The sequence below is a fragment of the Ornithorhynchus anatinus genome, chromosome 1 (genome assembly GCF_004115215.2).
Source record: "Ornithorhynchus anatinus isolate Pmale09 chromosome 1, mOrnAna1.pri.v4, whole genome shotgun sequence".
Classification (NCBI taxonomy): Eukaryota; Metazoa; Chordata; class Mammalia; order Monotremata; family Ornithorhynchidae; genus Ornithorhynchus; species Ornithorhynchus anatinus.
Window position 1 is genome coordinate 73,935,724 of NC_041728.1, and position 22,097 is coordinate 73,957,820.

General features: G+C 40.4%; 1 protein-coding gene across 1 annotated transcript in view; it reads right to left on the reverse strand.

Annotated features, from left to right (window-relative positions):
* LOC100073893 (dystonin) overlaps positions 1–22,097 on the reverse strand; it is a 416,997-nt gene that overhangs the window by 65,388 nt on the left and 329,512 nt on the right. Inside the window, exons 40-47 of the mRNA XM_029062300.2 lie at positions 15,802–21,300; positions 15,091–15,240; positions 14,653–14,868; positions 14,326–14,472; positions 12,907–13,140; positions 11,714–11,866; positions 10,514–10,747; positions 6,956–7,237 (exon numbers count right to left, since the gene is read on the reverse strand). Coding sequence (XP_028918133.1) covers positions 6,956–7,237; positions 10,514–10,747; positions 11,714–11,866; positions 12,907–13,140; positions 14,326–14,472; positions 14,653–14,868; positions 15,091–15,240; positions 15,802–21,300 — 6,915 coding nt within the window. The remainder of the gene's footprint in view (positions 1–6,955; positions 7,238–10,513; positions 10,748–11,713; positions 11,867–12,906; positions 13,141–14,325; positions 14,473–14,652; positions 14,869–15,090; positions 15,241–15,801; positions 21,301–22,097) is intronic.

Sequence of the window (22,097 nt, forward strand, 5' to 3'; positions counted from 1 at the left end):
TTTCTTCCATTGGGCACCTGTCCTCTATCTTTCAATCCTCTTTTGATATGTGAGGACCATGGGACAGAGATGGTATCTGAATCAATATCCTTAGAGAAGCAACATGGCTTAGTAGAAAGAGCACGGGCCTGGGAGTCAGAAGATCTGGATTCTATTCTTGGCTATCTGCTATGTGACCTTGGCGACGCCACTCAACTTCTCTGTGCCTCAACTATCTCATCTGTAAAACTGAGATTAAATTCCCATCTTTCCCTGAAGTATCCTCGGAGAAGATCTCCTCCCTCCTCACAAGTGCCACCCCCTCTATTCCTCAGACCCCATTACTGCTCACCTTATAAGAACCATTGCCCCTTCCCTCCTCCCCTCCTTAACTTCTACCTTTAACCACTCATTCTCCAACGGCTTCTTCCCCTCTGCCTTCAAACATGCCCATGTCTCCCCCATTCTAAAAAAACCCTCTCTCGACCTCACTTCCCCTTCCAGTTATCAACCTATCTCCCTCCTATCATTCCTTTCCAAAGTCCTAGAATGAGTCGTCTACACTCGCTGCCTAGAATTCCTTAACTCCCATTCTCTCCTGGAGCCCCTCCAATCTGGCTTCCGTCCCCTCCACTCCACCGAAACTGCCCTCTCAAAGGTCACCAATGACCTCCTTCTTGCCAAATGAAAAGGATCCTACTATATCCTAATTCTCCTCGACCTCTCAGCTGCCTTCGACACTGTCGACCATCCCCTTCTCCTGCACACTTTATCTCACCTTGGCTTCACAGACTGTCTTCTCCTGGTTCTCCTCATATGTCTCTGGCTGTTCATTCTCACTCTCTTTTGGGGGCTCCTCCTGCCCCTCCCATCCACTAACTGTAGGGGTTCCTCAGGGGTCATCTTCCTACAGAAACGCTCTGGGAATGTCACTCCCCTCCTCAAAAACCTCCAGTGGTTGCCTATTAACCTTCACACGAAACAAAAACTCCTCACTCTTGGCTTCAAAGCTCTCCATCACTTTGCCCCCTCCTACCTCACCTCCCTTCTCTCTTTCTACTGCCCACCCCGTACACTCTGCTCCTCTGCCACTCATCTCCTCACTGTTCCCCGTTCATGGAAGACGAAGACTATAGTACCCAGAAGATGATCCGGGCAGCGGAATGAAGAATAGACTGGAGTGGGGAGAGACACGAGGAAGGGAAATCAGAGAGGAGGCTGACACAATAATCCAGTCAGGATATTAGGAGAACTTGCACCAGCAGGATATCAGTTTGGATGGAGAGGAAAGGGCGGAATTTGACGATATTTTGAGGGTGAGACAGGCAGGTGTTGGTGACAGACTGGATGTGTGGGGTGAATGTGAGAGCTGAGTCGAGGATGACACCAAGGTTGCGGGCCTGTGAGATGGGAATGATGGTTGTGTCATCCACAGTGACAGGGAAGTCAGGGAGAGGACAGGGTTTGGAAGGTAAGATAAGGAGCTCAGTTTTAGACATGTTGACTTTTAGGTGGTGGGCAGACATCCAGGTGATGTCCTGAGGCTGGAGGAGATATGAGCCTGGAGGGAGGGGGAGAGAACAGGGGAGGAGATGTAGATTTGGGTGTCATCTGCGTAGAGATGATAGTTGAAGCCATGGGACGAATGAGTTCACTAGGGGAGTGAGTATAGATGGAGAACAGAATAGGGCCAAGAATTGGCCCCTGAGGAACCTCTACAGCTTCTTCCAGAGAAGCAGCGTCGCTCAGGGGAAAGAGCCCGGGCTTCGGAGTCAGAGGTCATGAGTTCTAATCGCGACTCCACCACTTGTCGGCTGTGTGACTTTGGGCAAGTCACTTCACTTCTCGGTACCTCAGTTACCTCATCTGTAAAATGGGGATTAAGACTGTGAGTCCCACACGGGACAACTTGATCACCTTGTATCCCCCCAGCGCTTAGAACAGTGCTTTGCACATAGTGAACGCTTAACAAAAAGCATCATTAATATTATTATCTTTCTACACAAACACTCTGGGCATGTCACTCCCGTCCTCAAAAACCTCCAGTGGTTGCCTGTCAACCTTCCCACAAAACTAGAACTCTTCACTTTTGGCTTCAAAGCTCTCCAAAACCTTGCCCTCACTCCCTTCTCTCTTTCTACTGCCCACCCCATATACTCTGCTCCTCTGCCACTCACCTCCTCACGGTCCCCCATTTGTTCCTGTCCTGCTGTCGGTCCCTGGCCCACATCCTACCGCTACCTTGGAATGCCCTCCCTCCTCACATCTGCCACACTAACTCTCTTCCCCTCTTCAAAGCCCTACTGAGAGCTCACCTCCTCCAGGATGCCTTCCCAGACTGAGCCCCCCTTTCCCTCTGCTCCTCCTCCCAACTCCTTCCCCCAACCCCGCACTCTGCTCTTCCCCCTTTCCCTCCCTTCAGCACTATGCTTATTTGTATATATTATTACCCTATTCATTTTGTTAATGAGGTGTATATCTCCATAATTCTATTTATCTTGATGATGTTGCCTTGTTTTGCTTTGTTCTATTCTGCTTTGTTGTCTGTCTCCCCTGTTTAGACTGTGAGCCCCTTATTGGGCAGGGACTGTCTCTATCTTTTGCCAAACTGTACATTCCAAGCGCTTTGTACAGTGCTCTGCACATAGTTAGCGCTCAATAAATACTATTGAATGAATGAACTATATATATCTATATCTAGATATATAACTATGCTTTCTGAAACTTCGTGACTAGACCATAACATGATAAAGTGGCATGATATTGGACAAAAATTAGAAATGGGAGAAAAATTAGAAATGGGAGTGCAGAAAACAATATCAATACCTCTATCTGCCACTCATAGACCTTACAAAAGCAACTGACAGATCAAGACAGAATCAAGCTTTGCCTACTGAGAAAATGTTTGAGAAATTTATCTGGATAATATGGCCAGTTGTGTCAGCTCTGAAAGCACCTTCTCGGGGCCTTTTCCATTATCATTGGAGTAAAGAAGGTTTATGACGGTAATACGTGGATTTACCACTTGTCATATCCATCAAGGAGTTTTATCCATAAACCCTGTCTTTGTGCCAACAAATGGACAAACAGATTACAGACAGCTAAATCCTGGAATATAACCAGTCTACCAGCATCAAAGCAATGCACAATCAAACTCAGCTTCTGAATCTTGAAGCAGCTGCTATTTGGTGAGCCGAAATAGGGACTGTAAATATGGAGAGCAGAAGAGATTTTCAGGACAAATGAAACGTAATCTCAAAGACTGTAGCAGAGCAGTGGGCTTCTGGAAGACAAGAGGTACCAAGATACCAGCCTGTGGGATACAGGACTAAGGTGATTCTTTTTGAACAAAGCCTTCAGTGAGATCTTGATACTATGAATCCTCCTCCCTTCTTCTTAGGCTGCAAGTCTTATGTGGGACTGAGTCCAACAAGATTATCTTGTACCTAACCCAGAGCTTAGAAGAGTGCTTGACACATAGTAAACGTTAAACAAATACTAATAATACTAATAATAAACAAATACTAATAATAATAATAATAATGATTGTGGTATTTGTTCAGTGCTTACAAAGTAACACCAGGATAGATATAGGATAATTAGATCAGATACAGTCAATAACCCATATGGGGCTCACAGTCTAATTAGGAGGAAAAACAGGAACTGAATCTTTATTTTACAGCTGAATAATAATAATAATAATAATAATAATAATAATAATGGCATTTGTTAAGTGCTTACTATGTTATGTTAATGGCATTTGTTAAGTGCTTACTTCTCTTTCCCTCTTCAAAACCTTACTTAAAAATCACCTCCTCCAAGAGGCCTTCCCAGACTGAGCTCCTCTTCCCCCTCTACTCCCTCTGCCATCCCCCCTTTACCTCTCCGCAGCTAAAGCCTCATTTTCCCCTTTTCCCTCTGCTCCTCCACCTCTCCCTTCCCATCCCCACAGCACTGTACCCGTCCGCTCAACTGTATATATTTTCGTTACCCTATTTATTTTGTTAATGAATTGTACATCGCCTTGATTCTATTTAGTTGCCATTGTTTTTACGAGATGTTCTTCCCCTTGACGCTGTTTAGTGCCATTGTTCTTGTCTGTCCGTCTCCCCCGATTAGACTGTAAGCCCGTCAAACGGCAGGGACTGTCTCTATCTGTTGCCGACTTGTTCATCCCAAGCGCTTAGTACAGTGCTCTGCACATAGTAAGCGCTCAATAAATACTATTGAATGAATGAATGAATACTATGTGCAAAGCAACTGTTCTAAGTGCTGGGCCGGGGGGGGAATACAAGGTAATCAGGTTGTCCGACATGGAGTTCACAGTCTTAATCCCCATTTTATAGATGAGGTAACTGAGGCTCAGAGAAGTTAAGTGACTTGCCCAAAGTCACACAGGGGACAAGTGGTGGAGCTGGGATTAGAACCCATGACCTCTGACTTCCAAGTCCTTGCTCTTTCCACTGAGCCACGCTGAAACTGAAGGATAGAGAAGTCACTTGCCCAAAGTCACCCAGCAAACAAGTGGCAAAACTGGGATTGGAATCCAAGTCTTATGACTCCCCATTAGGCAACACAGTTTCTCATAGCTTTCTCAGGTGTTGTGAATAATGTTCTGTACATAGTGACTGCTTAAGAAATATTACTTTTTGTGACCTCTACCAAGATCTTCCAAATCTTGGAAAATACACCATATAATGTCCTGATAAATGAAGCATTTTTGGTACCTCTCTCCCTGACCCTTCTCTTGCCTCCATCTTCCTTTAAGGAGAGAAGGTAAACATCTAGTGGAGGAGAAAAAGGAGAATTACAGACAGAAAAGCAGCATGGCTTAGTGGAAAGAGCACGGGCTTAGGAGTCAGAGGTCTTGGGTTCTAATTTCAGTTCTGTCAACCTACTGGTGAGTGACCTTGGGTATGTCACTTAACTTCTCAGTGCCTCAGTTGTCTCTTCTGTAAAATGGGGATTGAATTCCTGTTCTCCTTCCTACTTGGACTGTGAGCTCCATGCGGGACAGGGACTGTGTCCCACCTGATTGACTTATAACTGCCCTAGTCCTTACAGCAGTGCTTGACACATAGCAAGGGCTTAACTACCATTGAAAATTGTGCAATAAATGGGTAAGAAGCAAAAAATGAAGTAAAGAAGTAATAATTGAAAGAAATAATTCATTCAGCTCATGAAGCAGCATGGCTCAGTGGAAAGAGCGTGGGCTTGGGAGTCATAGGTCATGGGTTCTAATCCTGGGCTCTGCCACTTGTCAGCTATGTGACTTTGGGCAAGTCACTTAACTTCTCTGGGCCTCAGTTACCTCATCTGTAAAATCCCAGCTCTGCCACTTGTCAGCTGTGTGACTGTGGGCAAGTCATGTCACTTCTCTGTGCCTCAGTTCCCTCATCTGTAAAATGGGGATTAAAACTGTGAGCCTCACGTGGGACAACCTGATTACCCTGTATCTACTCCAGCACTTAGAACAGTGCTCTGCACACAGTAAGCACTTAACAAATACCAACATTGTTAAAATGGGGATGAAGACTGTGAGCCCCACATGGGACAACCTGATCACCTTGTATCCCCCCCAGCACTTAGAACAGTGCTTTGTATGTAGTAGGCGCTTAACAAATACAAACATTATTATAAGCAAATGCATTTGCTTTTTTCTAAGCAAATACACCCATATTTAAATCCCCTGAGATTTTAAATACAGATCTCAGCAACTTCCTCAATAATGCCATATAAGAATTTCTCATATCTTTATGTGAAAGTTTTGAAAATCCATAAGAAGTCAAAAGCACAGTGGCAGCTCATTTACAAATAGCGCTGAGAATTTTTAAGGGGCCTAATTTGTCAAAATTCATTAAGTCACAGCAGGGTCACTCTATTTTAAAATTTGAAAACTCTTTCAACTGATTTTTACTGCTGTCGGGGCCTACTTCAGATTACTCTGCTTAATGAAAATTTGTCCTTTCCATTATCAGAAGCCATCACGACATGTTCTGTCCGGACCCCCTGGAAGATTCTCTATTGCCTCTATCTCGAACTCCATTTCCACCCATATGGATAAGAAGGGAAAAGGGGAGTGGTATAAGTGTTTCAGATATATTTTCATTATAATAAGTCTTCTTTAGGCCCTCCTAAATGTCTTACAATGTGAGAAATTTAGATGAGACTCAAAGAACTTTACGATGTAAAGAAATATTACAAACCTTTAGGAACCAAAAGATTTTACAGAAATTTAGAGAGGAAAACAGTTTAAGAGGTGCGATACTGAGAAATGTGATTATTTTTGTAAGACATACTATAGTGTATGACCACTTTGCTCTAAGTGCAACAGAAATGTAGAGGTTCAGTCACCCTGCTCATTCATTCATTCATTAAATTGTATTTATTACTGTGTGTGGAGCACTGTACTAGGCAATTGGGAGAATACAATGCAACAATAAACAGACACATTTCCTGCCCACAACTAGCTTACAGACTAGAGGGAGTTTAGAAAATCGTCCGGGAGTGACATCTAGTTCTTCCCATTTATCTTACAAGCTGTAAGCTCATATACAGAGAGAAGCAAATACAGAGAATCAGCATGGCCTAGTGAATAGAACATAAGCCTGGAAGTCAGAAGACCCTGGCTTCTAATCCAACTCCACTACTTGCCTGCCGTATGACCTTAGGCATGTCAATTCACTTCTCTGTGCCTCAGTTACCTCATCTGCAAAATGGGGATTAAGACTGTGAGTCCCCTACCCAATTTACTTATATCCACCCCAATGCTTAGTACAGTGTCTGGCACATAGTAAGTGCTTAAGAAATACCGCAATTATTATTGCTACAGATATCCTGAACTTCAAAAATAATGAAACTATAATTTTGTCTTGCTTTTCTATCTGTGCCATAGTAAAGAAGATTGTAATACATCTTGGTCTATAAAAAAAGGAATAATATAATTTGCAATATCTGCCCGTATTTGTCCTCTCACCTTGACTTTCTGGTACTGCTGATTTAAATTTTTCTCTGAGGTTTTGAATTCTCCACCATCAGACTCAGTGTGTTGCTGAAATTCCAATAGGTTGCCATTAACTTCATCCTCTTCTCCAATCACAGATTTTACACTGCCTTCTTGATAGTGGGTTCCATTCTGTTCAATTGGCTGTTTACATTTCTTCCCTGCTCTTTCAGCATCCTTATCCATATTTGATAACCAGTCCAAAAGATCTTCTATTTTGTTTTTGCTCTCTTCCAGCTGTTCTACCGCTGCAACCTGGGCAATGGAAGTTGGTAGTTGGAATTCTGAGTATTTTTCTAGGCATTAGTCTGAAATGTTTTTAGTACAAATATTTTGACTAATCTGAGGACATAAATGTCAAACAAAAATGCTCAAACACTAACTGTAAATGAACATTTTATAATCACATTTTACCCAGAAGCAGGTGCTTTGAAATTCGCTGAAATAAGACACCTTAAGTTTTTATAATTTCCAAGAGTATAATACTAGTAATTTCTCCAAGATCCAGTATATATTGTCACACATACCAGCACTGTCATTTCAAAGGGATGACAGGGGAGCCCCAGACCTGAGGCATCAGGACCAAAAACCCATGGTGAGGAATTTATTACAGTGTACTGTGCCACTCTTACTCACTTACCCCTGGCAGTTGTGGTCCCACCAAGGCCCAGAGGGCAATAAGCAAATAGTCAGGCAAGGCTGTAGCTCACTGTGAAGTGCATGGGCAGTCTCTGGTAAAACCAGCTTCTCACAGAACCGGGACTAGAACCCAGGTCTCCTGATTAGCAGCCCAATGGTACATCCACTGGATATAGTGCTTATGTATATATCTATAGTTTTATTTATTTATATTGAAATCTGTTTATTTATACTGATGCCTGTCTCCCCGACTCTAGACTGTGAACTCATTGTAGGCAGGAACTGTCACTCTTTATTGTTGTACTGTGCTCTCCCAAGTGCTTAGTACAGTGCTCTGCACACATTAAGTGCTTAATAAATACAACTGAATTTAATGAAAAAATGAATGAGAAAGTAAGGCTCATCGGACTTATAACTCATCTGCAAACTAAACCCAGGAAAGCATATGATAAGCAGCATGGAGTAGAGGACAGAGCACAGGCCTGGGAGCCAGAGGGTCATGGGTTCTAAACCTGACTCCACCACTTGTCTGTGTGACCCTGGGCAAGATATTTCACTTCTTTGGGTCGCAGTTACCTCATCTGTAAAATGAGGAATGAGACTGTGAGTCCCATGTGGGACAGGCACTGTGTCCAAACCAATTTACTTGTATCCATTCCAGTGCTTAGTATAGTGCCTGGCACATAGTAATCACTTACTAAATACCACAATAATTTTCATTATTATTACGTTACTTTTGTGAAGCTTCTTACTTAGGTGATGATCCATCTAGGAGTGCAGCATTCTATTTGATGCAGGATACTATAACCAACACAAACCAAACTGCCGTTGTCAGAGGTCCTATTACTGGAGTAGTTCTGCCAGCCAGTAGTTTTTCCATGGGTTGGCTTGGCTCACTTCCCTCCCAAGGATGGCTTCAGGTTCTCAGGCTTTGGTTCTCCTACCTCCCATTTCTCCTCTCCCTCCTCTTTCTTGCTTCCCTCTTCCAGTTCCTGTCCCTCTGTCTCCCATAGGCCTTGTCAACTTCAAGCCCAACACAAGCCAATCACATCTGGTAGCTCCAAGCCAGATGAGTGAAAACTTCTAGAGTGTGAGGTAGTTTTATACAATGCAGGTGGTGAACAGTGCTCCACCGCTCACTCTCCAACAGCTTCTTCCCCTCTGCCTTCAAACATGCCCATGTCTTCTCCATCCTAAAAAAACTCCCATGACCCCACTGCCCCCTCCAGTTATTGTCCCATCTCCCTCTTACCCTTCCTTTCCAAACTCCTGGAGTGTAGCCATCTACACTCTCCTCCAACTCTCTCCTATACCCTCTCCAATCTGGCTTCTGTTCCCTCCATTCCACTGAAACTGCCCTCTCAAAGGTCATTAATGCCCTGCTTCTTGACAAATCCAGTGGCTGCTACTCTACCCTAATCCTCCTCAACCTCTCAGCTGCCTTTTGACAATGTCGACTATCCCCTTCTCTTCAACACGTTATCCAACCTTGGCTTCACAGTCCTTCCTCTCCTGGTTGTTCTCTTCTTTCTCTGGCCATTCATTTTCAGTCTCCTTCACAAAACTTCTCCTCCCTCTCCCATCCCCTAACTGTAGGGGTTCCTCAAGGGTCAGTTCTTTGTCCTCTTCTGTTCTCCATCTATACTCACTCCCTTGGTGAACTCATTCATTCCCACGGCTTCAACTATCATCTCTATGCGGAAGATACCCAAATCTATTCTCCTCCCCTGTTCTCCCTCCCTCCCTCCAGGCTTCCAGCCCCTCCTGACTTCAGGACATCTCCACCTAGATGTCCTCCCATAACCTAAAACTCAACATGTTCAAGACTGAGCTACTTATCTTCCCTCCCAAACCCTGTCCTCTCCCTGACCTTCCTATTACTGTAGACACCACTACCATCCTTTCCATCTCGCAAGCCTGCAACCTTAGTGTTAGCATTGATATCCTTGTTATCTCTCTTTCACCCCACATATCCAATATGTCACCAAAACCTGCAGATCTCATCTTCACAACATCAGCAAGATCTTCCCTTTCCTCTCCATACAAACCAATACCACATTAGTACAATCACTCATCATATACCAACTGGATTACTGCATCAACATTCTTTCTGATCTCCCAACCTCCTGTCTCTTCCCACTTCAGTCTCTGCAATACTTCATTCTAAGTATACTTCATTCTGCTCTCCAGATTATCTTTCTACAGAAACTTTCTGGGAATGTCACCCCCCTCCTCAAAAATCTCCAGTGGTTGCCTATCAACCTCCATTATCAAGCAAAAAGTCCTCACTATTGGCTTCAAAGCTCTCCAACACCTTGCACCTTCATACCTCACATCCCTTCTCTCCTTCTACATCCCTGCCTGCACACTCCGCTTCTCTAGTACTAACTTTCTCACTGTGCCTCATTCTCACCTGACCTCTGGCCTGGAATGCTCTCCCTCTTCAAATCCTTTAGAAAACTATTCTCTCCCCCGCTTCAAAGCCTTATTGAAGGCACAGCTCTCCAAGAAGCCTTCCCAGACTAAGCGCCTCATTTCCTCTGCTCCTTCACCCCTCCCCATCACCCCGACTTGCTCCCTTTGCTCTACCCTTCTCCCCACCCCACAGCACTTGTTTAACCATGTATATATTTATATTTATTTTCATTAAGGCTGTGTATACATCTATTATTCTATTTACTTATAATGATGCTACTGATGTCTGTTTACTTGTTTTGATGTCTGTCTCCTTCTTTCTAGACTGTGAGCCCATTGTGGACAAGGATTGTCTCTGTTGCTGAACTGTACTTCCCAAGCGCTTAGTACACTGTTCTGAACACAGTAAGTGCTCAATAAATACAACTGAATGATTGAATGAGTATAGAATGGAGATGAATATATTTGGTTACAAACCTTTTCTGATTCTTGTTTAATGGCTGTGGTTACAGCTTTATCCAACTCCTTTCTGGATTCTTCTGCCTTCTGGTTAAGCTGCTCACACTTGGTCTTAGCCTCATTAAGTTTCTTTTCAATCAGAGCCTTATCTTCTTGGGACAGCTTTTCTTCATTTTCCTTCAGAAACTTCTCGGTGTTTTTCACTATCTCTGCCATTGCTTGAGCACTTGCCTGCATATCTTTCTGTAGTTCCTTTGTAGAAGAATGAAAGGAAAAAAGCACATTTAATAAACTAAATTCTGCAGCTGGTTGTAGACAATCAACTGGGTAATTCAGATTTTAGAGTTTAAAGCAGTGCAACTTAGTAGAAAGAGCACGGTACTGCGAATCAGGAGACCCAAGTTCTAATCCTGATATTGCCACTTGCCTATGGTGTAACCTTGGTCTAGTCATTTAACTTCTATGTGCCTCAGTTTACCTCATCTGTATTATGGAAATGATATTCCTACTCTCTCTCTCCCTTAAACTGAGAAACCCCATATGGGAAAAAGACTGTGAATGAGTTTATTATTTTGTATCCACCCTCTATCAAGCAGAGTGCTTGACGCATAGTAAGTGCTTAACACACACCATAATTGATGTTTTTATTAATGATATTTAACACAAGTCTACATTTTCCCTATCTTTTTCACTTAAATGAAAATTTAGAGAAGCAGCATGGCGCAGTGGATAGAACACTGGCTTGGGAGTCAGATTTCATGGGTTCTAATCCCAGATCCATCAATTTGTCTGTTGTATGACCTTGTGCAAGTCACTTCACCTCTTTGTGCCGCAGTGACCTCATCTGTAAAATGGGGACTGAAATTGTGAGTCCCACGTAGGACAGGGACTGTGTTCAACCCCATTTGCTTGTAACCACCCCAGCGCTTAGTAAAGTGCCTGGCACATAGTAAGCACTTAACAAATACCATCATTATTATTATTATTTCCATTTGGGATGGTGGGAGAGATGCTGGGGAGGAAAGAACTTCAGGCTATTTTTAAGGTGAGAGAACTTCAAAAACCCTACACTCTCTCTTCTCTTTGCAACTGGATTCAAGGTTACCACTGTTCTTGGAAGTGCCAGAGTTAAACCTTGAAATCACAAGTAATTACATCAAACACTAGAACCTAGAATCTGCTGAGGTGATTCTGATACTCTGAGTGACTATTTCCTACCTCTTGTTTGGCTTGGTAGTGCTTTAACTCAGTCTTACAGTCTCCTCCCCCAAAAGCTTCTTGGTGTCCAATTAGCCGGTTTTCTGTTTGTGTGAGGAGATCACATATTCCCTGGAGTTTTTCCTTATACTCCTGTTGCCGTTTTGCCACAAGCTATGGAAGAACATACCCCAAAAAAATTACAACACACAGAAATAAAAGACTTCGTGCCATCTCCTTATTAAAGCACAATGGTTGTACCATTCCTACCGAAAAGCTTTTCAAAGTATGCTGTAAACATGATAGCCGTGGAATATCACTTAAATGGAATAGAGTTTGAGCAAGATGGAATATAGAAGTTATGGTTACAGCTCACATATACTGAAAGTGAACAGATCATGTTTTGATGGAACTGCACATCAGATTTTTGGCCATGCGTATGAATGGAAAATGGAATTTCTGACCAACAGCAGGAAAACATCCAATTTCCTCAAGCTCTTGCAACCTGCGATACATACTATTAATTCTGAAAAAGGATATCAAAACAGAAGTTAGTTGTGATCTCTGTGTTAGCATATTTGGCACATTTATACATATATTATCAGGGTAGAAAATGCTTATGTGTTTAAGCCATAAAAAAGGACATAACATGCAATGTTTCCACAATCAGAATCTAAAAGACCTCTCTGTTGTATTTTCTATCAGCAGTCCAATACAAATTAGCCCAAGCTTTCTGAAAGTACTATAAGACTCACAGATTTGAAAATCTAGATTCAAAGTACCAGTTCGGGCAATATTCTTGCCATGCTGAGAAAATGGAACATTTTAATTTTACATACATGTACCTATAGTTGTAAAGTTATTACCCTCTACAGGTAACGTATAGCCATGAACATCTTTTCTTTATAGATATAAATGCTTCCTTCAATGATATAAATATATTCTTGAGCATTCAGACCACAGCATTTCTAGGAATTTCCAAATATCCCAGAATTACCCCCATCATGCTAGACTGACAATTGAACATTCCCTGAGTTAACTGTCTCCCTTGTTAATGCATTAGCAATGTATGCAGTGCATCCATACAGTGCAACTGTATCATATACCTGAATGATACAAAACCTGAAATCCCACAATCCCTGGATATTACCATAAGAGTTGCTTGGTCATATGCGAAAAAACAGAAAACTAAAACTTATTATAGGAAAGCAAACCTTCTGATCACCAAGATCTTGTGCTATCCGCAACTGGGCTTCTATACTTTCCACCTGGGATGTTACCGATTCCTGCACTTCGTGAAAACATTTCTGAGTTGTATTTAAAAGTCTCAACAGCTGCTTGCTTTGGTTAGGAGAAAGGTCTTGAGCATATTCAGAGATGAAGAACTGGACATCAAAGGCTGTGGTTTCCAGCTGAATTTTGTTACTGGCAAGCTCCTTCAATATGTTCTGTGAACAGTTAGGTAAAAATGACCAAAGAAAGTTGTATGTGAATTTGGATGAAGTTCATTTAAATGATCCCACTATGTATTTAAATCACTCATTTCCTTGTGAGAAGCTCAATAGTTTACCAACATGTTTCTCCTCATGGCTAGCATAAATGGCACAACTGGAAACATCCCTAGGTGCTACAATGATACTCCCACACACTGAAAGTTACTTTAGCATCTTGGCATCTTGTCTTGCCTTCAAAACTTTAGATGAGCAAAGGGCAATAAATCAATTGAATTTATGGAGTGCTTACTTTGTACACAGCATTGTACTAAATGCTTGGGCAAGAACAATGTAACAGATTGGGTCATCCTGCTCCCTGCCCACATGGAGCTTTGAGTTTACAGGGGCACAGTGTCCTGAACACACAGTACATTTGGAAGGGATCAAAATTGTTTATGAAACTAAACAATTTTAGTTAATATTTACAAGAGAGTCTGAATAAATTATGAGCTTGGTGATTCAGTACAGAATCTGCGCCACAAGGAAAGTCACTCAGAGTATCAGAAAAGCAGAAACACACTGATTTATGATTCCTGCCATTCAAGAAGGGACACAATCATTTTATTTAAACTTGAGTATTGAAGTTGCAAGACTTAACTAATTAAACCTAGAACAAAAATTGTTTGAAGGTTCTTGCAAACTTGTAAGGTGAAAGAAAGACACAATTTTCCAGAATACCAATATGAATTTCATACTTAATTCTTCCTGCATATGCATTACCAATAAGAAAATGAAATTGTAGTAATTTCCATCTCAATAAAAGTCAGAGGGGTACTTATCACAAAGCATTGTACATTTCAGTTTTTTTTTAAATCTGATTTGATGTTATTGCCAGTTTACAGACATTTGGATTACAATTTAGAGAATTCAAAGGAGGTAACCATATCCTTAATAAAAGTAAGGCTTCATTATGTTTAATAGGGCTAATGGTAAAAGGCTATATACCTTGTGTCCAATATCTTATTCAAAAATGAGAAAAACCAAAAGAAGGCACTTTACAAGTAAAACAATAGCTCACTGGCCATTTTGTTCATTCTGAAATTAAAGAAAACATTCCACTTGAGGGTCCTTGAATGAGCTTATGAAGTGAGATTCAAGGACTTCTTTATTAACTTGGAAATACGAGTGAGTGATACTTGCCTTGAGAAACTCTAAATTTTTCTTCATATGTTCAGAATCAATACCATCCACCACAAAATCCTTAACACTTTTACTTCTTTCTGTGATCCAGTCTGAAAACTTCTGAAGGCTGCTTAGAAACTCTTCATGGGAAATAGCTAGTTTAGACTAGAAAGTAAAGTTTTATGCTTATTTCATCATTATCAAGAATATGAAAATATTTTTAACAATACTTTTCTAATGAAAAAGTTCAATTCCATAAAAATATGTCCTGATTTCCTAAATTTTAGTAAATGAGCCTAAAATTCACTTTTTGAAATTCACTGTTTGAAAATAATGTAAACCCACCATTTCAGAGTCTATAACAGTCAAAAGATGTTTTGTTCTTCTTGATGATAAGTCACAAAGGAAAGATAGCTCCACCTGCAAATTTTGATGACTTCTTACTAATTCCTGAAGATGTTCATTGGGAATATCTCTGGAGAAGGACTTTAGGAACTCTTCTGCCAACTTCATATCATTTCTTAAAATGACAGACATCGTTCCCAAACTCAATTCAAATGACTGCAAAGAAAACATGTGCAACTTATCTCAGGATTTTGGCCGAAACACAATTGAAATTCCATGATATGCACACAGTAAGTGCTCAATAAATCCCACTAAGTGTCAGAACTTACTTACACTTTTAAGGGGTGCTTCTGGCTAATAGAAACTTCTGTCTTATTGTTAATGATGATTTTTCATAAATGGGTAGAATATTCAATCATATTACATTCATATTCTTACCTCTAACTTTTTTAATTCATTTTTCAGAGTTTCCAAACTGTTATCCAAGGGCTGCTGCTGATCTAAGTGAAGTTTCAAATCTTGCATGATGGTCATATACCCATGCATCTTGTCAATGTGCTGGGAACACTGCTGTACTCTGTTTGGTAACTGGAAATACAGTGAAATAATTTAAAAATAAGTGAACATTTCTGAACTTGTCTTCATATTTATTTAATATTCAATTACAAAATGATGAATACCAATACACTCTAATTTCTCTACCAGTCTGGTTTTGGAGGAGAATTTAGAGTAAGATTTTTTCTCCTCCAAAACCTGAATTATAAAGTTTTTACAACTGTTTAAAGCTAGTATTTGTGCACATCTTCTTGGGGGGCAAAGCCACACAAAAATATTTTTGAAGACTGTATGTTGATCTTTTGATATTCAAAGCAGGGATTATGGATTCAGAGGACCTTGGTTCTAAGCCTGCTCTACTACTTGCCTGTTGTGTGACCTTGGGCAAATCACTTTTCCTCAGATTCTTTATCTGGAAAATGGGATTTCAATACCTGCTCTCCCCACACCTTAGATCGTGAGCACCCTGTGAGACGAGGACTGTGTCTGACCAGATTATCTTTTATCCCCCCCCAGCATTTGAAAGGTAGGCAGTTCTTTAAATATTACTAATATTATTATTACTATTAGAATCCCCCTTCCAAAAAGACTTACTTTGCCCAGGGAACTGTCTCCAGAAGTAACTTCTTTGGATTCTGAAATACTTTCTGAAGTGGTGCATATATTCTCCAGTGGATGGCTGCTCTGAAAGTTCCTATTATGGTTTGGAGATTCACTTTCTGTAATATGCCCTTTTCCAATCATTGGCAATTCTTCTGAAATGGGAAAGTGGCCATCTGCTTTGTGTTTAAATTCATCAGTTCTGTCCATCTGTCCATCTTTATTCTGAGAATTATCACACAGTTTTTTTGTCAAACCACCAAATGAATCTTCAAATCTCAATGAATGTTCATCAGCAAGTAGTGGAATTAATTTGGATGCAATGTCCATTTTTCCTGGGGCAATGGCATTCACCCTCTCCTCATTCCTTATTTCAAATGCCCATGCGACCTTCTGGTTTTGCTTGAGAATATCAAGAAGGAGATCAGGGCTTTGATTTACAGGCGCAGAAAGGAAGGAACTAGCCTGATCGCCTGTGTCTATTTCTGAAAATTCAGCTATTAAGGAAGCTGTAGAATCATCACTTGTCTGAGAGCCACTGGATTTAATAGAAGGATTACATGCCACATTTGTGATGCCAACTATTTTAAGTAAGTTTTGCAATAAAATGCTTGTGTCAGAATATGATACGATCTCTTCTTCCTCTCTGTAGAAAATCTGGCTTTCCTTTGACGTGCTCTTCACAATCTTCTTCAATTCCTTGGTTATTACATCAGATGAATCGGGACTCTGCATTTTCTTCACAGGCAGGATTTGTTCTCTGAGGAGTTGGTGACTAATTCTCTCTTTACTGATGTTATTTTCCAAAAATGTAGTCTCTGTGTCAGAAATACTACTGCTATTATCATTCCTTATGTCAGCTGCGCAAACTAAGATTTCCCTTTCTACCTGTAAAACATTTTCACCCTTCACATTCACAGTTTTATGTGGCGACTTTGAAATTTGGGTCTCAATGCTTTCAGGCACACTCTGTGAAATACCAGCAATGCCTTCTGAGTTACTTTCCTCGACAGTAAATGCATGACTACTGGCTATTTCATTCACCGATATGTCCTGAGGTAAATCAGTTCCCTGGGTGAGGATAACTGCTTCTATTTTAGTTCCATTATCACCTGGATTTATGCATTTCTCTGAAGGTGGACAAGCAAGAATGTGTTCATCCAAGTTTAATTCTGATGGGGCCACTTCTTCTACAGTTGTCTGATTGTAACAAGGATTACCCTGATTCTGGTTAGAGATGTCTCCTACTTTCATGCCTTTGGCACACTGTTTTAAGTGTGAGAAAAGATCAAGGTCTTCCTCAGTTTCAACACAGAAAAGATCAGAGCAACCTTTACTATTTTCACTAGCACCTTCACTAGCATTGTCTTCCCTAGCACTGTTACGTTCATTTGCAGATATATCACAATTTCGTCCAATGCTCTCCAAATTATGGGACCTTTCACTAACTGCAAAACTTTGTATAGATGAGTCATTTTCTAGATTCATGTTTGATTTGGGTGCTTCTTGGACTTTTTCTTTCTCAATGCATTTTTCATTTCTTGTGATCTGTGATTCAGGAGATGAATCAAGATTATCACCCTGACTTTCATTAAGGATAATCTTAGGTTCTTTACTATCTTCTACTTTGATTTTTTGGTCAGCTGCGTGATTCTTCTGAATTGACATTTTCTCCTCCACAAGTAAGATATTCTTTCCATGTCTCTCTTGAATTAGATCATTTGTTTCATGGTTTGGGCAATTTTGGGTTTTGAGTATGGGATGATTAGCGCTTATGTTTTCTGAAAGAGGCAAGGTGGACTGAGGAGTAATGTTTCCAAAGGATTGTTCTTCACCCCTTTTTGTAATAACAGAAGGCTCTGTAGTAACTAAAGGCTTTGGTTTGTCCGCCTCACCCTCCATACCCACTGAAGCAGTATTATCAAATTCAGAAGTTGGGTTTTGCTCTTGTGAAATGGAAGGCGTTTCTTTTCCAAAAGGCTTTCCATCAATGCCACGGATTTTTTCTGACTCATTTTCAATGATGTTTTGTAATGTATATTTATTTTCTTTAAAGTCCTCATGAGCCTGTTCAGTATTTAGCTGTCTTTCTCTGCTTTTAATTAAATATTCAGGAAGATTTGGAGTTGCTGTAAGAATACTTCCTTCATGATTTAACTTCTTTTCACCAGTCCCTTTTAACTGTAAAAAACTACTATCTTCTGGTATTCCTACTAAATAACTCTGAATTTCACAAGAACATTTCATATTATCTACACTATGACCATTTTCAACATTCCTTTCCCTTTCAATAGAATCTACACCCAATTGGGCAGCAATAACTTTTCTATCTTTGTCCCAAGATACAGACTTATCAATCGCCTGACCATAATCAACACATTCACATTTTCCATTACCATCGTTTCTGCCACCTTGTACACATTCACTTTGACAAGCTTCAATACTGTCCTTTGCTTGAGTTTCATGTTCTTCACTTCTACCTTCCCGATTTCCAGAGTCGTCTAACTTCAATGAAGTACTAGGGATCCTCATGTTTTCTTCACATTCTAGAGTAACCGATGATTCGGTGTCAACGTCTTCAAAGTAACTTGTGCTTTCTTCTTCCGATCTGCTGTCCAGGAATTGATCATCATTCAGATCTGCAATAACTGAAGTTAATTGTTTTCTTTCCCCAGAACTCAATCCAGCCTCTTTGACACCCGTGAAACAGTCTCGGAAAGTCCATGATCCTTCTTGACAGTTTGCTGACTCGGCTATTGCCCCATGGCCCATTAGATCACTTCTATCCCCTTTGGAAATGCCACTATAACCATCTTCAGGCTGATGGGTGTTGACCCATTCATTATTTAGCTCTTCAGAGTCTTCAGGTTTCAGGCCGTCATAGTCATCATCTTCAAGAAGTGAGGAGTTGTGACAGTCGTGATCATAATCTTCTAAGACTGGGGTATCATAGACCTCATCATCATCATCGCTGTCACTGTCATAATCATCAAGCAGTGAAGTTTCATAGTCATTATCACCAGCAGTTACTTCAGGTTGAGGGGTTCCATCCCCATCAGCTATGTTAGAATCATCCATAAAAGTCAACAAGTGAGCGTCTTCCTGAAGCTGTGAATTACTCCACTTGTTTTCACTTTCCAGTTGGGAAGCCTCAAGGGTTTTAATGTCATTATCATTACTTCCTACTAACTGTGAAATGGCAAGGTTTTCATTATGATTTTTCAGTTGAATGGTACATTCATCACTTAATGAATCTTTTTCACACTGTCTTTTCAGAAAGCCAATGCTTGAATCTTTTCTGTCTAAAAACTCAAAACTATGCTGAAAATCACTATTTTCTTGATCAGGTAGCACGGGCTTATCACTGAGTTGATGAATGGAAGATCTGTTCTCTGATATAGAAATATCATCACCATTTCTCTGAATGGATCTTACTTTTTCATTATATAACAAATCATTTCTACTTGGAGATCCCTCAAAAGAGTTAGCATTTGTGCTTTGGTTATCTTGGTTTGCTGCTTTATCCAGAACGCACAATGCATGATGGTCAACTTTTGTTAAGTCACTTTTACCTAAGCACTCCAGAAAATCCTGTGGAATCTTTCCTGAGTGGTAGTCATATTTATCAACATAATCAACTATGTCTACTTGGCTTTGTTCACAGTATTCTTGTAAATTGTTAAATACATTTTCTTCATCATAGTTAAGACTGTTACTCTTTCCTTTTTCACGTTGGGTTAAATTCATTCCAACACACAGATTGGAAAAATTAAACTGATTTTCAGTTTCACAGGGAGTAAGTGTATCACATTCTGGATGGTCAACATCTCTTGTAACCAAACTGTTTCCCATCTTTTGAAACTCATTATCAACTGTGTATTTTCCATTCTGAATGGTGCCTCCATTCTCTCCCTCTTCATAAGAGCTTTCTTCTACACTGTTAGGTGAAACCATAACGTCAGGCCTCCTTTTATCTGTAGCTCTACTAACTAAGGCTTTTCCTGCCCCACTTAAATTAACACTGCTAAATTCTTCTTTCACTGCTTTTGGAGAAAATATTGTACAACCACTTTCTAGTAACATATTGATGGCTTCTTCCAAGTCACCATCATACAACAAGAGCCTTTCTCCAGTGTTAGCATCCATGTAGCTGTTTATCATCAAATAAGAGAGGAAGATTTTTTGAGTTTGCTCTATGCTCCAAGTTGTCTCCTGCTCTTCTCTAGCTGAAAATTCTTCTTTTGTGTATTCGTGCAATACAGACTGCTGGAATTCATAAGAGGACAACCATCTTCCAACACTTTTGTGGGGAGGCTCCAAGCCTTCTACATCTGGCATTTTATCAGGAATAATCACATCCTTCAAAATAGACACTGCATTTTCATCTAGAACACCTAACTGTGCAGCAAGATCTAGGCCAATAACTTGAGAAGTTTCTGGAATATAAAGGGCAGCTATTTTCTGCCTGCCATCCAGTATTTTGCAAGCCAGTTCGCTGGTGATCAATCTCTGCTGTAAAGATGATGATGTGGGAAAAATTTCACCAGATTGAGGCCAAATGAGCCCCACATAACCTCGCTGTGCTTCTAGTATCAAAAGTGCACTGCTGGATGATATTAAATTGCACTGAACAGCTTCATCGACAGTTAAACGTTTGGCTGGATTTGAACTTATGATTCCACCTGTTTGCACCTGATGAATGAGAATACTATTTGCAGTATCTGGGTCAATTACCCCTTCCTGGACAGCTTCTTCAATCGTCATCTTCTGCCCAGAATCACCATCAACCAAGCCACCAGAAACAAGCTGCGCACCAATCAACCGGAACATGATCTCACGGCTGATAAGACCTTCGTGGGCCGCTCTTAAGATGTTCATCTTCCTTCCACATTTCAGTGTTATTTTACCTCCTTCATGTGGTCTTACAGGCAAAAGTCTCATCCCAATCTCTTCATGGAAGATACTCCTTTGCACCATCTCTGTAAGAGAGATCTTCTCAAACGTGTTGGGATCAATGAGATCTTTGCACATGTTTTGCCTGTCCAGAAGCTTTGAAAATATGGTTGCAGAAACCAAATTCCTTTGGAAAGCCTTCTTTAAGGTTAGATGCTCTCTGGTTGCTGGAATAACGAGATATCCTGTGGAAAGCTGAATCTCGAGAATCCTGATGGCCATAGATTCGGAAATCAGATGTTTATTCAAAACATCTATAACTGAAAGTGTTGTAGGTGAGGCAGCCAAAATCATTTCCTTAATTTTGCTCAGTGGCTGAAGTTGAGACAGAATCTGTTCATTAATAAGTTTATGACTTTCGGCTTCTTGCAGACTAAAGGACTTTCTTAATTCTGGTGAAATTATGCCACAAAGAATAAGCTGAGACTCAAGTAACCTAATGCCAGTGTCGTAGTCAACAAGACCATTTAAAATTGACTGATAGATTGAGAGAATCTCTCCAGTTGTCAGATCAAGGACACCACCAATCACTCTGTCCACCTAAAAGCAATACAAAATCATATTAAATATGCTGCTTTTTTTTTTTGAGGGAAGACAATTTTACAAAAGGCTTTTTTTATAAAAAGATCTGAATAAAAAAATTGGTTACTTACCAAACTGCAGCAATGTTGTGAATGTTAGGCAGCTCAAATGTGCAAGTGATCTATGTCAGTGATCTATTCAACAGCATAGGATGCAGTAAAAGCTTTAAAATCAACATGCATCTGCAAATTGAAAATCTACCTCCATATACATAAAACGAGTTAGTAAAGACCCAACAGAGTAAATGATGATCTAGAGAGAAGAGAGCAAACACCTAGAAGGCAATCCATCATGCTTTCTGCATCTGGGTGAGGTTAGATGAACAGACACAGAATATGATTCCAAACACCGTGCTTTTCATGTTTACAGCATACAGACACTCAAAACTATGGAACCAGATAAAACAGTTCGGAACCCCAAAATTGAAATTAGTTGGTGTGGAAAAAATTTCATGGGTTAAGGGGAGTTAAATGAAATACACAATAAAGAACATTTAAAGAACTGTGACCCTTCTTGTTTGGGAACATAACAATATATAGTACCTGGGAGTAATTGTTTCAGGTTTAAGCCAAATTGAAACATATTTCTGTTTTCTCCTCAAAAGCTAGCAAGGATGTGACTTTATTACAAATGCAGGCAAAACCCAAGAATACCTCTAAATACTGACTTTTCAGAGATGGTTTTGCCTACTCTGTGTGATATTTTGTGGCAATACATAGTTATCTAAGAGCAGAAATGGCATCTAATGAATAGAA